At 40.2% G+C, this 16,843-nt stretch overlaps 1 protein-coding gene across 2 annotated transcripts in view; it reads right to left on the bottom strand.

Moving 5' to 3' along the window:
- Positions 1-16,843, bottom strand: part of mta1 (metastasis associated 1) — a 44,307-nt gene that overhangs the window by 14,449 nt on the left and 13,015 nt on the right. For both annotated transcript variants that reach the window (XM_022750862.1, XM_022750861.1), the window contains exons 3-6: positions 14,562-14,655; positions 2,029-2,155; positions 704-767; positions 248-365 (exon numbers count right to left, since the gene is read on the bottom strand). In XM_022750862.1, coding sequence (XP_022606583.1) covers positions 248-365; positions 704-767; positions 2,029-2,155; positions 14,562-14,655 — 403 coding nt within the window. The remainder of the gene's footprint in view (positions 1-247; positions 366-703; positions 768-2,028; positions 2,156-14,561; positions 14,656-16,843) is intronic.

The following is a 16,843-nucleotide window of genomic DNA, read 5'->3' on the forward strand; positions in this document are numbered from 1 at the left end:
AAGCCTGCTCAAAGTTCACAAAGTCTTTCGGTAGAATTGAGCAGTTACAAAACCATGAGAAGTTGAGTAGTTTATTATGGCTCAGTCTGCCCCATTAATGCTGAAAAACTTCTTTAAAAAGAAAAAAAAAAATCTCAGTACACAGCAGGGTAAGAAGTCCCCTGAAGGAAAACGTTAATGTGCTGCTCTTAGAATAAACTTCTCTTGACAACTGTGTCAATTAAAACAAGATTTAAATGCGATGTACCTTCGTTCAGGAGGTCGGTGATGTCCGCCTGGTACTTGTTCCCAACGCGGATCTCCCCCTTATCAGCCAGCAGGGTTTTTTGCTGGGGGTCATACACCAGCGAGTAGAAGAAGGCATCCTGGGAAATACAGATGGCAGGAAGGCGTGAGGATGCAATGAAAGGAACAGGAAGTGAGACGGGCAAACGGAGAGGCGAAAGAGGAGTGTATCTGTCTCTGCATGTGTGTGTGTGTGTGTGTGTGTGGGTCTATTTCACCTCTGCTAGTCTCTCGTCTCCTCATTACTGTATGTGAAAAGAACATTCTGGGTCAACACGCTGAATAATTCATCTGGAAACAAGAATCTCTAAGTCGTAAGTCTCTTACACATTGTCTTTGATACGTACTGAAGTCTAACACACCTAATCGCAGTTTAGGAGACAACATCATGCTGGACATCGAGAGCTCGCATACATACCTCTCTGTCCAGGTAGGACTTCAGAGCTTCTGTCTCGTTCAGCAGTGTCACACAGCACTTCCCCCTGGAGTCCAGCAAACAAATAAATAAAAAAAAAGAGGAAAGGGCAAAGAGTGAAGTGGCAAGAAAGGACAGAGAGGACAAATGATTGATAAGCAGAAGATAAGGAAGAAAAGACAAGTGGGAGAGGCATAGGGGAGGCGAATATTTAACGTGAAACGCAGAATCAAGTCCACGGGATAACTGGTTACATAAGCGCAAGATGAAAGCTGCCAGCCTTGACCAAACTCCCCTCTGCAACAGAAACTGTCTAAGAGGATACTTTGATGTGAATGCATCTCAAAATCTGCAACGATGATATTGATTTAGTCCCAGTTGGCACAGCCTGTTATTTGACAAATCATGGTCCAGCACTCCTCTCCGTCCTTTAACTGAATTAAAATTATTTACCAGCTAATTACTTGTATCTCCCTAGTACAAAGCAAATACAAGTTGGCAGTGTGAGAAACACCTCGTGTAACCTCACAGCACACTGTCGTCAAGTTAGAAAACTTCATCCAGCTTGAATGTGCACTAAACAAACGGTTCATCAGAGTATTTTTATTGGAGCAGATGTCGGTTTCCTCTTCCTGCGACTCTTCAGAAATGTCAAGTAATAATGTGGTAATGATTAGGTGGGTTTGCCTGGAGCTTACTGATGAGCAAAGGTTGTTCTATATGTAGAAACAGATTTCTGTTGACATTCAGTGCTCAAAGTGCACACCGAATATAGGCGGATTATTGTGCGTCTGAGTTTATTAGAACCAATTGAAAGCTGATGACGATGGCTGCTTCAAACCCTCTTTCAACCATCGTAAATAATCACATTGTCATCATTCACTACAGTCAGTAGGCTAGTTTTTAAAGCCCCAAGATAAAAACACTCAGAACAGCATGAAACCATACTACATAACTGGAGCAGCCCCGGTTTAAAATCCAGTCACCTTTGTTACACGTCATATCCCCCCCTCACCCCTTTTTTCCAGTTTGCCCCAATTCTCTCTGAAGAGAATGCCATTAAGTAAAGGCAAAACAACTTTCTAAAAATTATTCATTTATAATCATATATATAAACAAGTGGATTTTTTTTTTTAATTATTTAAAAATGTATTTATTATTTAAAAAATTATCTATTCATAACCTGAGAAATAGTCAAAATAGTCCAGTGAGTACAAAATCCTTGGTGGAAAGACATGCGCAAAAAAAGAAAAGCTGAAATAAAAAGAACTAAAAACTACAACACATCATTTGGTGGCATGATACCAGTGAGGTGTACGGCAGCGTACCTGATGTGTGTGGCGGGTAAAGACTCCAGTTGGCGGGACAAGAAGAGCTCTCTGTGTCTGAGCTGGTGTTTCTGTTTCTCGGGGAGGTCGGCCATCTCTGGATTCTCCATCTCCTCCTCCAGCTCCCCTGGGTGGAGGAAACAGGGGGGCAAAGGTCAAACGTACGCACATCAGATGAGGCAGAACAATGGCATCCACAGGGAAAACTAGCAAATGCATTAGCTGCAGCCACACACACACACATAACCACACACACACACACACACACACACACACACACACACACATAACCACACATACACACACATAACCACACACACACACACACACACACACACACACACACACACACACAACCACTCTCAGGTGCACAACAAGCAGACATAAAGCATAAGGATGGACACTTGATGAGCCAGAACAATGAGGTCCCCAGGGAGAAGGAGACTTGTGTATAACACACAGGTATTTTACATAAAATCTCACTGATTATTCTACCCTTCCAATTCTGTGTTTCAACCCTTATAAGTATCATGGTGGTTCACTCTTTGTCCCCTCTGGATTCTCCATCATTTCAATGCTCTCCACAAGTGTTTAAGACATCATTATTATTACGATTTGAGTAACATCCTGTATTTTAAGCAAAAAACCAGAATGGGATGTAAGAAGACACCAATATAGTTTAGAGCTAAAGCGACTGGTCGTGTAGTCAAGTAATAAATTAATTTCAGTCCGTCCCCGAATGTCTTTGGATGTTGGATTGTTGGTTGGACAAAAAAAAAAAAAAAAGAAAAGACATTTGAGGTTGTTAACTTTGGCTGTAGGAAACTGTAATACGTATTTTTCATTATTTTTGGACATTTTATGGACAAAAACAACTAAGTGGTTAATGAAGAAAAAATATTTGCAGATTAATCTATAATGAAAATAATCTTTAGCTGCAGCTGGGACACAGATTCTTCAATAATTTTCTTTCTTTTAATCCAACGTCAAACCTTGAGGGCACCTGGTGCCTTGGAATAAAAAGGAAAATCTTGGAGAATCCCTGTACCACACACACACACACACAACGTCCAGAAAAGGCAAGAATCAAAAGCACTGGGTGAAAAACAGTCGAAGAATGAATGGACAGAGCAACTGTTGAAGGGCTATCAGCTCATTTGAGTAGGTCATGTGCCTGAGTCATTCTATAAGAATAGATTTAGCTGCTGCTGGTAGGCAACATCTCCACTCCACATACTCTTCCTCATCTGTGGATAAGGACAGAAACAGAGGTGGGAAATATAGGAGGAGAGGAGGTGAGACGGACAGGAAAACAGATAAACAGAGAGACAGATAAAATAGGCAAGAAGAGCACAGAGAGTGGAAAGTGTGACAAAAGTGATAAAGAGCAAGGGAGCATGAGATGAAGACAGAGAGACGTAAAGACAGCGAGGAGGAGAGAGGGAGAGGAGAAAGGGGAGCAATAGAGAAATCAGCAGGGAGAGCAGGAGAAAGAGAGACAAGTATGAGCAGAGAGAGAGAAAGAGAGAGAGAAAGTGGTAGAGAGAGTGAAGAGGAACATGAGAAAACAGAAGTTAAACGGGCAGAGAGAGAGAGAGAGAGAGAGAGAGAGAGAGAGAGAGAGAGAGCAGTCAGTACGTGCTCCAATTCATTTGGAGTTTCATTAGAGGAAGCGAGACAGAAAGAGGGAGACGGGGAGCAGAACAAAAGCAATCAAGGGATTTTCAGGAGAAGAGATGTGTGGCCAAAATCAATAAGTACTCCTTCACTCCCTCACTCTGCCCAGCACTCAGCACCCAGCAGACACACTATCAGTGCCCAGGCAGCACGCACACACATGCACATGCACGCACACATGCACGCACACGCACAGCATGGGCCTCATTCCATCTTCTGCCATGTAAAACCAACAAAATATAGACCGAAATTATTAATAAAAGAAAAACAAGATTAAAGGGAATAAAAAAACATGGTGGAAAGTTGTAGGAGGGTAAGTGAGGAGACAAAATGTGTGTGAAGATCAAGTGTGTGTGTGTGTGTGTTAGAGAGGTATCAAATATACCATGCATGTGTAACATATCTAAAACATGTGTTTTGTAGGTGCCTCATTCTTACATCATGTGAACTTACATATGTTTTACATTTACTTTACATTTTAAGGCGTTTACTGACGTTCCAGTCGTTATCCAGCCAGGCAGCTCATAATGAGCTCAAAACTGGTAGTGCTGGTAGTGTTTCCCCATCAAGGCGCTGCATTAGCATAAAAATGTATAACGAAGCAATACTGAATCAAATTGAAATTGCACAACGAGAGAATTAATTATTGGCAAAAACCTGTTGGTGCCGTACACAGGACTCACTGTAGAACAAAACTTCATCTAAACCAAGATGTGTATGCTTTATTTTTCTGGGGGGTTTTTCCACAGCAGCTTGGTTGAAATGATAAAAGACAGACAATGAACTTCAAGAAAAATGAACGACAGCAACATTTAAGTTATGCAGGAGAGGAATTACCTCAGAAGAACTGCTTTAGAAGAACATCTTGACACAGGTTCTTTACGTACCGCAACAAAGAAAAGATACTGAGATCGACCCTTTTCAGAGTTAAAGTCAACTTGTAAGTGCTCTCTGCTGGACAAACTGTCCTGGTGACACTGTTTCTAAATTACCTCAAATCAGATTAATCGATACATCATTCTGGTCGATTTATCTGCATAGCTCTAGTAACAACACAGAAGCTGAGGCCATTCAAGCAAACTGGATAGTCACTTATACAACTGTAGGGTGAACAAACCTCATTCAGGGTTTCCTCCAGGAAACTGGTTTTGCAGAAAGTGCAAGTGCTGCCCACTTTTTCTCACACGTCAGCACCTGATCGGGCCTGATTAGACTGTTTGTTTCTACATGTCACTGCTTTTACAAATTCAGAAGGTTTTTTTACCCCCTGACATTGCACCATGCTGCTCTGATTAATCAGTCAATGTACAATGTCTCCTTGGGTTGCAACTAATCAACTCTTATTTTCCTTATTGATTAATCTGCCAATTATCTCAATTAATCAAGATCAGTTTAGTCTTTTGATGCGTTTAGTCTTTCATTCACTCTATGAAATGTCAACAAGTAGTTAAAAACACCCACTGAAACTTCTCACAGCTCAAGGCGATTGATTTGTCCGTCTATTAGTCCAAGACTCAAAGATATTCCATGAACCATCATATCTCAAAGAAAAGCAGCAGCACTCTCACATTCATGAAGCAACAGCCAGCAAATGTTTGACATTTTTGCTTGAAAATTGGCTGAAATAATAAATCCATGATCAACATAACTGCCCGTGAATTTTCTTTCCATTCACTAATGCAGCGCTAATGTGATCAATCAGTCACTTATCTGCTGAGCTGAATCGGACAGATACCGACACGTCTCATCTCATTATTTACATAGTTACGATACTTTACATGAAAGGAGAGATGAAATGCCCCCCCCCCCATGAAAAGAAAACAGTCAATAGTAAAGATTTGACAGGAAATGACAACAAAGACCAGATGAAAGCTCAAACAACTGGCTCCCTAATTAAATATGTGGCCTTTGGTGTGTGATGTAGCCCCTCTGCTCATTGTACCTAAAGCCTAATATTAGATTTCATAAAAATGTAATATGGTGCACTTTTCTTTTTTTTTTCAGGCAATGCAGAGTGCCTCCACTTTATAACACTGCAGGAAACCTGGTCATCAGAGCAACAGTCCGAGCAAAAATATACATACGAGCCCCTGAATGACCATATGAGTGAGGTGTTCTTGCATAAAACAAGACAAATGGAAGCTTAAGAGATGAAGGGATATTATTTTAACTTCCAGAAAAGACCTCATTAGAGAGCAAGGTGATGAAAAATATAAGATAGGAGACGTGATTCAAGTGCAGCAGTTGCTCTCTCTCCAAGAAAGTTTTTAGCCACCAAAAAAAAAAAAAAATAACATAACAAGGTACATGTTCCTTTAAATACTGTTATTTCTGTCAACTCTACATATATGACAGCTATTGCATGTGTATTCATCCTGGCAACACACACATGCGCAGACGCACACACACACACACGCTTAAGCAGGATTATGTAGTGGTCCATCAGCAAGCTGGCTCTTCCAACCGGCCCCTGGCTGTGTGTCCTTGAGTAGCAAGTCAACTCCCCAACCTCAGTCCTTCTCCTTTCCTCCTCCGAGCCAATCTCCTGGCAGTGCACCCACACCATACTCTCGACAAATTGCCTCTCCATCTCACCTGTCCCTGCCAATTATCAATTATTGATGAATGGGTCGCCTTACTGGGCTGAAAGACAGCGAGGGGAGGGAAAGCAGTGGAGAGAGCGGGCCTGAGGGCGACGAGAGGAAGTGAGGAGAACGCAGCAGACCGTTATTGCCATAACAAACTGACTACACCTCTATGATACAGTGTGTGTGTTTATGTGGTGGTGGAGGGGCAGGAGACAGAAGCAGACAGCTACAGACATGTAGCTTCTTCTTAAAAATCCATGGTCAAAACTGTTTTTACTCACTAAAGAGGGGAGATCAATCATTATAAAATCAATACTTTGATGTGAGTTTGGTAATATTATAGCATAATTTAAACAGTCTTAACCTGGTCTTAAAGACTGCATTACAGTGAAGTCATGCGCAATTTTCTGAGCTCATCTAACGGTCGTGTCCATTAGTAATGTTTTTTTCTTCTCAGTGACTAAATTATTCACCCCTATAAAAAATAAATGAATGGAATTACCCATAGTAATACCCAAAACATCACCACATAACCAATGTTGAGATAACAGTTTTGTCAATACTGCCGAGCTCCAGCTCCCATATTAAATAAGGTGATTGTGTCTTCAGGTCTGCAGGCTAGACTACATGTTTGCCCAGTCAAGGACAAGTTTGAAAAAAACAAAACACAAAAACTATTTCAATTTTAATGTCATTCCACCTCACACAAGTGCATCATGGACGTTCTTCTTCATTCTCAGCACATTCCAAACAAGAGTAAGAACAAGGCCAGCATAGTCAGTAGAAAACAACAACAGTTCGTCAGGACAATGTAGTGCTGTGGTGCTGATCATTTTTCGTGTCTGTTCAAATGGGACAATGGGACTTCAGGTCTAGTATACATTCACTGAAGATTTGCATCAGGGATTTGTCCTGGAGCTGGAACTGCAGAGCTACCCAGTGTGTCGTTCAGTTATCGAACTGGTGATATAAAGGTTAACCTTAAGATAAAACCTTGTAAGGGAAGTGTAAGCTTCAAAGCCTCTGCAGTATATTAGTAGCTGCACAATCAGAGGCATAATAAGAAAAAACATCAAGTATTTCTGCATTAACAGGAGCACATTGTTTGGGATAATGTGGTTTGATTGATCTTTTTTGGCTCTTTAAGTTAATATAAATTAGCAGTAAAATGCCTTCCCAGTCACAAAATAAATCATTGTCAAAAACAGATTCAAGCACTGATTAAAAATGTGGACTGAAGCTGTGGCTAATTATGCATACCCTTCACTTGATACAAAAATTATAAACTTTATGAACAATTTACACGTCTTTATTTGAGTTACATGTACTGTTTGAATTAGTTGTATAGTGTTCTCAGGGAATGCGCTTTCCTCTACACGGATGGATTATTACACTCACATATACAGTGCTGTGCAAACATTTAGGCACTTTACATGTTTAGATTCTTATTCATCATCAGTACCATCAGGAAGGCATCTGATTGGTCCAAAATTAATTCTGCAGGATGAGAACGAGTCCAAACATACAACCAGACCCATGAAGAACTATCTCCACCTGCAACAAATGGTCTGACCCCCACAGAGCCTTAATCTCAACATCATGGAGTCAGTCTGGGATCACATGAAGAGACAGAAAACAACGAGTCAACCTGAATCCACAAAGGAAGACGCTTGGAACGATCTACCTGCTGAGTCTCGTGAAAAACTGTGTACAGGTGTACTGAGGAGAACTTGTGCTTTATTTAAGGCAAATAGTGGTTACAATAACTTTTGTTTTAGTGTTTTTTTTTTGTTTTTTTTTTTACTGCACTCTGTATGAAGTTAATTGATATATAAAATCTATTCATGGCTTTATTTCTGAAAGATTTCTCACTTTACGGTTTGTCTAAAACCTTTGCACAGTGCAGTATGTCAGTTTAAATGCACTTACAAGAGTACTTCAGCGATTGAGTACTGCACTTACATAAGACTGAGGGACTCACAAATTTTTTTTTTATTTTTTTTTTTTAAATGATCCAAGTCATATGAGTCAAGCTGCAAAATGATGAGTCCTATACATCCTATGATGCAATTCAGTTCTGTCTTTTCATCAGATGCCCCCAGTCTGGCTAAAGCCCAAGTCTTTCAAACTCCAAACTTTTACTTTGTAACGTAGCCTTCATTAAAAATTTGTGGTCTACAGTCTCAAGCTGAGATAACTCTGTTGACATGACAAGAGATATTTTTTTTTCACACATAAAAAAAGACTTCCCATTAAGAAACTGGAGCCTTTCTTATAATGTAAACAAGAAACCAAATATCTCTAATGTGGGGTCTTTTATTATGTTTACACCTAACCTGGTTTCTAAAGGAGTTGATGTGGCTCACAAAGACCCTGGATATTACATTACACAGCCACTAAGGAGCAAGAGATATCATTCAAAATTGGGAATATGTAAAATAAAAAAACTAAAAAGCTTGTACAGTGCTACATTATAAGTGCTTAGATATGCCATTTCATTGAGGTATTTAACATATGCTGGCCTGTGTTGAAAGATGTGTTAGAAATCTGCTTAGCATAGAACTGCATGTAAACAACGAGTGTTAGAGTACAGAATAAGAGTCACTGATTTCTCCCACTAACCTGTCTTCTGAAGTACATGTAATCATAGTTCAAACCATAAGAAACGCAGCTAGTCATTAAAAGCAACAGCGGTTTAGTTTACAAGCAGAAAGGTAAAAACTGCCAAAACTGCTTAATTGCTGAACACACTGTATGTACACACAGGGGTACATTTTAGCATAATTTTCTGCAGCACACAAAGGTATTTTTTGGAATAACTTCCCCTTCCTCCCTCACAAATATAGCATACTTGATTCAATTTTCCGAAAGCTAAAAAGTAATCAGTTAGCTGCTTAACATTTATTTACTGCAACATGAAATCTCCATGTGCTCCACGACAGACACAACAACAACACGAGGCGACATGAAGCCACATGCTGTGAGGATGCTGTTGTTACACTGCAGCTTATAAGGCAGTAGTTCATAAAGCTCTGCAGACTGGGATGTAAATTAGAACTGTATTCTCTCACTGTAGGACCTAGTCCCATTACTAAATAATATCATGACTCCCGTCAAATAGAGAGAGGTTGTGTAGCTCAAGTGGTAAAACAAGGCACCACTACTGGCAGGGTGAGGGGTTGTTTCCATGTTGGGACTCCTGTGCTGCGAATGAATTCACTTATAGAACGATAATCTGGGGAAAAAAAGGGATGTGACAGAGGTTTATGACCCACTTTGGCTGCAATAAACTAGTACTTGACCCCCAATCAGCTGGACTTCAGTTCAACTGGGTCCACTTCTGTGCATCAGTTCACTGACAACCATTGTTGTCTATTGTTTCTGGAGAGCTAGGAGCCGCACTTCAAAAATAGAAAAAGGTTTGAGTCATGGCAAATTCAAACGTCTGAAGGGAGGGGTCAGGGAGGTAAAATGCCAAGTTCACCACAGCAGCTGACCACTCAGAAGGCTGCTACGCTCACAGGGGAGGGGCTAATGCTGAAGTTGGAGGCCCCATTGAGGGAGTGCTCAGATTCTCTGCAAGCAAAATATTTGATCAATGACTCACAGCAGACACACATAAAGACACACAGGCTCATACTCACTCACACACACGACTGCCATTCTCCACTGATCCATAACGAAACTGAATTAAATGTACCCCTCCAGCAATTCCTGTGACAGGACCCAGAGCTAAGAACTCAAGTCCATCATGCATATAGGAACACATCTACACACACACACACACACACACACACACACACACACACACACACACACACAGAAAGGCACATACAGTGAGGCTGCAGCTACAGAAACGTAGACAGGATACAGCCCACACCCATGCGGTGTGCAGCCATTCCTGCCATGCATTTTTTACATATTGCAAATGTCTGGAAGCCCCTTACCAAACTGCAGCTGGCAGAGCAGAGCCAAAAACTAAGAAGCCTGCATAGGAACAGCCGATACAAACATTAGTCCAGGTTCAGAAACAATGCCCTGCTACATCTACCACTTTGCCAGTACTTTTATGACGCTGCTCCGTTTGTTGTATCTGCTTTTGTCTGACCAAAAATGCAACAAAAAGATTTGGTTTTGCTTGGTTACAACTGAAATATTCATGTTTAATTGGCGATTACCATGCAACAAGAAGAAGGAAGAAGGACACACACCAAAACAAAAACATTCAAGAGTGTTTTCTCTCTTAATTTGGGTAGATGATTGGACCTTTAAAAAAGTCATAATGCTTCATCATTCTTTTAGCAGACACACCAAAGGAGTACATCTTCAGCAGAATAACCAAAAATCATGTAAGAAAAAAAAAGAAAAAGTCCTGTGCAGATGAAACAGCATGTGTATGAACGCACACAAACACTGTTCAAAAATAATCACAGACTTTCTTAAAGGGACACACACACACACCGGGGAACTGATGCTGTGTGGTCCAACAGAACAAACAATCCCCTCCTGCCACGGATACCCCCCCCAGCCCACCTCTGCGGACTCTGCAGTTAAAAGTCACACTCACACACACGCACGTACACACACATACGCACACGCACACACACTTTCACACCCAAAGAGCCAACATTTAGCCTGCCACACCCAGTCAAAGTTTAGTGGCTGCGTTTGCTAGCCTGGACTATACGATGGCAGCGTTTGTACTTTTAGTATGACAACACTGCTGGTATGACTGCTGGAGTGAGCTACATCAGAGCGTGTTAAAATGAACCACTTTTTTTTGTTGTTGTTTTTTTTTTTTTTTTTTTTTTTTTTTTTTACACTGATTTGATTAATTTTATTAAGCCAATCCGTGTTTATTTGCTTTTAAGTTTGTCTGTATGGTTCAAGTTAATTTCAAGTTCAAGTATCAAGTACTGGGTCTACTCCTGACAGCACGTGCTCAGGTAGGAGAGCGTGATTACATACAATTTCAGTAAGTGCCCTTTAAGCCTACATAACCATAAAGTGTGCCTGCCACTGCTGTTGACATTACTCATGCTGCACCACAAAGAGACATACAGGTCATCTGAGACCAGATGTGGAACATACACAGTCCACTCGGCCGTGTCACTGTGTACTCAAATTAGTGTGTTTTTACACAAAGGCCTTGGCCTTTTTTCCCTTGCATGTGTGGTCTTTTGACACTTTTTAAAACCAACAATCTGACAATCACGCCCACTATACACAGTGACTGGCCAGGTGTGCAGTAAAAAGGTAATGCAGGGTTTAAATTGCTCTCAAGTTCTCTTTTTTTCATTTACTACACAGCTACTTATGCCACTTTTTGTGTGTACAGTTCAGTGCAACACCATAAATGCCTTTCAGGAGAGACTGTTTGAAAGTGAGCTCCATTATTCGCAATTGTACTATTCACTGCGTCTTGCCCTTCTCCATGATGGCACTTATCTTCAAACCACCTCAAAATGTGGCCATTCAGAACAGCTGTAAAACACTTTTGGCTTCAGACGTGGTCAAAAGACACTTCATTCAAACTACTTGTGTGAATGAATATGATACAGATGTAAATAATAATAATGTAAATATAAATACTGCAGCCTTCAGACTCCAAAAATATCTTTACAATGTATACAACACAATATCTAAACAAACCTATACAATCCTTTAGTCTTGAACAGACTCGTGTTTTGCAGATTTTTCCACTTGCTTTAAGGGAAGTGATCTGAAAACGTTCTGTGCCCACCACCAGAGTTTTTCCCGGCACAAAATGAGGCAGTCATATTCTATTCTTCGGCTGAATCCTGAGGGTTTTCCAAAAGGATAATTATAATAAACTATAACAATTTGCAATATGTCACCTTGTACATTTTTCACATTGTCGTGACCTTTTAAAGAGTAGATTGAATGATTAACTGAAAAAAAGAAACTTCAATAGATTAATTAACAACGAAAATCTTCTTTTTGCTGCCTTTGTGTCACATTTACACATTCACTGATAGTGTTTGTAATTTTTTTTATATATGTACCAGAAAAACATTTTTCATTGATATTTGACTGAAATTTTTTGTTAACTATCTTTTGTTTACGCTTTTGTCCATCTTCCAAATTTTTCATTATTTTACAGTCTGGAAAGACAAACAATGCCCCAGTGTCCACAACAAAGGACTTAGTTTTTTCTGCTGTGGCCTTTATCTTAAAATATCTTTGGTTAAAATGAATAAACGCGACATTAAAACGTCAGCTTTGTATTATTTCCCTCCTAATGACTTGCCACCTGAAGACCCTCACCTTGACTTCTCGTCCTGTCCTGCACTCTGATCCTCTCCATCACCCGTTGTGCTCGACTTTTAGACCCGACAAATGTACCGCATCTCGTCGGACACATGGATTATTACTTATTGACAGTCTGTTATAATCAGGTCTGCACTGTTCCACCTGACCTTGTGATTCTCCTCCTCACAAAATTGCCTTAAAGTACTCGCTGATTGGGACGTAACATCAATTTAGGAAACCTTTTTAAGAAACTGGACGTGCTTGGATACAAAAATAATATTCTCTGTTTGAGCAACCATGAAATATCAGGGGACCATAGCCTGACACACTCCTGCTGTGGGAAATAAACACACTCTGCGGAGGAAATTCCTTAAGGAAAGTTGTGGCTCTTTTCTTCTATGGTAGTTTTGGCAGAGCGTTTCTCTGTGCACTGTGCCGATTATGATACAGCGCCACCGCATCTGCGTAATGCTGCAACTACAGTTACAAAAGACAGGAAGCCACTGAGAACAACGCTTGTTAGAAAATAATCCGTCAGAATCTTATCGAGACATAACATTTTCAGGCAGGCACTTCCTACTTCTCTATGGAGGAAAAACCCTGAACACAGGTAAGAGGTCGTTGAACACATTTAAATACACCCGTTAGTCATTATTGTTAGTCCTACATGTTCACACAAGAGTCTGCGAAGAGTGGAAATCATGAAGCATTATAAAATACTCAGGACAGGATTCACTCAAGGGTGGTTATCTTTTCTCTCCTCTTCCTTTTTTGTGTTTGAAGATAATAATTAAAAAAAAAAACAAATTAAATGTGACTGGTAAGGATGACTAAATTAATCTGCCAGCATGTGTGTAGTGGGTGGTGGTATTTTCCCACTAAGATTATACTAAGGATGGAGCAGAGTGTAGACAACCAATAGTTAAACCACACAAACGAATTCCGCCTACAGTCAGGTCTTAAATCCTCAACTGAAGCACATTCATTTCAGAATCTTTATCAACATCTAGTGAACGTGTGTTTAGCAGACAAGATTTACAATCTTTTCATTTGAACAAAAATTCAGATGAGAAGAATAAAGAAGCCAGGGACAAAGACATTCTTAAAATGGTCAAAGAGGCAACTTCTTGTCATGTTCAATAAAAAGTACATTTCCTACAGAGAGAATAAATCACAACATCCCTCTCTGCTTCTTTAGTCTTTGAATTCAGGCACTCTGGAGCAGTGGCCTGAAGGCATCATTTCCAACTGACCACTGGGGAGGCGACCCGGACAGACAAGAATGGCTCTGGCCTTTAAGTGACACACTTTGTTTACCAGCAAATCAGTCTTCTTCCATCCTCTTTCTTTTACTACTAACCACCTTCAACTGACCATCTCAGTCCCTCCCGGCCTCTGTCTTTCGCTTTCTTTCTTTCCAATCACCATTATTTTTAACCATTGTTTCACTGCCTTTCTCCCTGAAAAACATCCTGGTACCCGGGACATTAAAAGGCCACACAATGCTGCTTGAGCCCATTCAAAGTCTGCCAGCTGTTCCAGATACTACAGGGCTTGCTCCAAGCTCTTGAGAACAGCACCACATTCAAGTAAACGCTACACACCCACACTTAAACAGGAAGAGCACACGTGCATAGACACATGCAGGTGGCGTCATATAGATACATCCAGCAGATCGAATGCTGTCTGAAATCAGACCCACCAGAGGAGGGGCTGCAGTCTGGACTGTTTCTCTCAGCTCAGTAACAGCTCACGAACTCAATTCAATTTTGTATCGCCCCTTGATAAAATCTTGTGCGCAAACAAGCCTCACAATCAAACCTCATAACAAATAGAGTTGTATTTTCCAGTTCAGGGGAATCTTCTTCGATTGGATGTGAAGGCACTACAACTTTGCAGTGGAAAATAACTGCAGAGTGTTGCCAAAAAGAACAGTTTTTTGGCGTGTTTTTTCATGCCTCATGTTTGCTGGGTGGGTTATGGTCGGTCACTCACTTGCATGTTTGTCTGCCAGGGCGATGAGTGTGCTGGAGATGTCCCTACGTCGGTAAAAACACACCACTTTGGCCTCCACGTTCCCATTGGCTGTCTGCAAACCAGAGACAATCGGCGTTACCACGGCAACAAGTGGTGCCGCACACAGAGCACCCACACACGCACGCACGCATGCGCATACACACACACACACGCGCATACACACACACACACACACACACACACACACACACACACACACACACACACACACACACACACACACACACACACACACACACACACACACAGCTGAGGCTAGTTTTTTAAGTTTGGCTGAAAACGCAGTGTGAGACTACAGCAGTTCAACAAAATCACATAAAGTGTTGCAGTTATCAGGACAGGAAAGGCGTGTTTTGGGTTGTCTATGCAATCCTAACATTCGTTTCTTCCCATTAACACTACATTGGTATGTTGTTGCAACACTGTTTATAAATTAGGAGCTGCATGACAATGTTTTATCAAATACCACCTGAAAAAGGAAAAACGACCACTCTGGGTAAAATAACTTGAAGTTCGAAAGCAATAAGGCTCATTTAGAAATTGATTTTTAGCTTTTACTTCTTTTTAACCCCATACACATAAAGGAAAATGGAATAACAGAGTATAAATTACAATATTGATAAACTCTGATTCTTTAAAGTGTTAAATATCATTGACAATCACATTTGTAGCATATTACAGGCCGAGCATATTGGATTAGGGACTCTGTCATGAATCCTTCCAGTGAGGTATAATGCGAGAGGAAGATGGATGTAGAGATGATGGAGAAAAAGCAAACACAGTGGACACATCCTATTTCTTTACATTCTGTATACATTTATTTCAGGCTTGCTACTGCGCCAATTATCAAATAATTGAAATCCAATTTTCCAGTTTCATATATGACGAAAAAGAAAAAGAAAGAAAAAAAAGGTAGTTTGCTCATTTATGATTGTTTTAGAGCAAACTATATCACTCTTCTTTATAAATGAAGAATGTTTTTAATGAAATGTGGAGGACTTCCACTGTGTTGTCCTGTGTTCCCAATTTTTGTTTACATTTTGTTTTTTAGTGGCACGACACTCATTTTCGGACAAGTACAGATGCAACCGCAGCTAAAATTAAGTAAAATTCTCTTAAGCATTTCCTTGTGCGTACAAGTTTAACCTGTAAACCCTACTTGCTCTACAGGTTAAGCGAAGCAGAACATAACACAGAATAATAAGAAAGGAAGTGACAAGGGTAAACAGACTTACAGTCAGCACTATGACATAAATATGGGACATGTATATCTGCACTACCAGGTTTCTGCTGCGTCTTCATCGTTAAATTTAAGAACTATTCATTACCAGATTGAATATCAATGGAAACTAATAGGGATGATAAGGCTTAAAATTAACACCGACATTTATATCACATTTTTGCCAGTATGTCCCAGAAGTGTGTAACAGTAATACCTAATAATATCATTAATTAAACACGACCTAGACCTGAATAATCAGCAGAAAATGGATGGATTGATAGATGGATGAACCAATTAAAAATAACTATTTAAAGGTCCACATATGAATTTTACATAAGGTCAGAGTTCTGGAATAATAGTACTGGAGCTTTTCCAGTTTTCACATAAGTTTGTGTGTGTGTGTGTGTGTGTGTGTGTGTGTGTGTGTGTGTGTGTGTGTGTGTGTGTGTGTGTGTGTGTGTGACCCGATTAGTCAACATTAGCAACACTCGCAACCCAATATGACTGAGTTTACTCACACTCATTTTTGACCGTTTTCAGATGGTCTTACTTTTAGACTAGTCACATATTCTAAATTTAAATTTGTTTAATCAACAGGGAAATTGGTCATTAGGAACATCCCTAGTCAGAAAATCAACATGTTGGTAGGCGTCGCAGCTGCTGTGATACCATCATAAGATGGTCTGCTTTTTACAACCTCCCTCAGCCTGAAGATACTCCGACTACCGCTGCTGATTCTGATTGCATTTTAATAAGTTAATGTCACACCATTTCCACGATTCCTTCACATTTCAGTGAAAACACATGGCAAATCTGACAAACTAAGGCAGAATTAAGATTGATTCCCTTTGGCATTACAAGTTCAGCGATATTTATATGTTCATCCAAGTTAAAACTGTTACCTAAACAGAACAGAGGATAATAAGAGAGAAACTGGAAAGGACAAAAAAAAAAAAAAAAAAAACATGCAGGCAGGAGGATGACATGAGTATGATGTAAGAAAAACAAAGAAAAGGTA

Source organism: Seriola dumerili, unplaced genomic scaffold, assembly GCF_002260705.1.
Source record: "Seriola dumerili isolate Sdu_G_001 unplaced genomic scaffold, Sdu_1.0 BDQW01000149.1, whole genome shotgun sequence".
Classification (NCBI taxonomy): domain Eukaryota; kingdom Metazoa; phylum Chordata; class Actinopteri; order Carangiformes; family Carangidae; genus Seriola; species Seriola dumerili.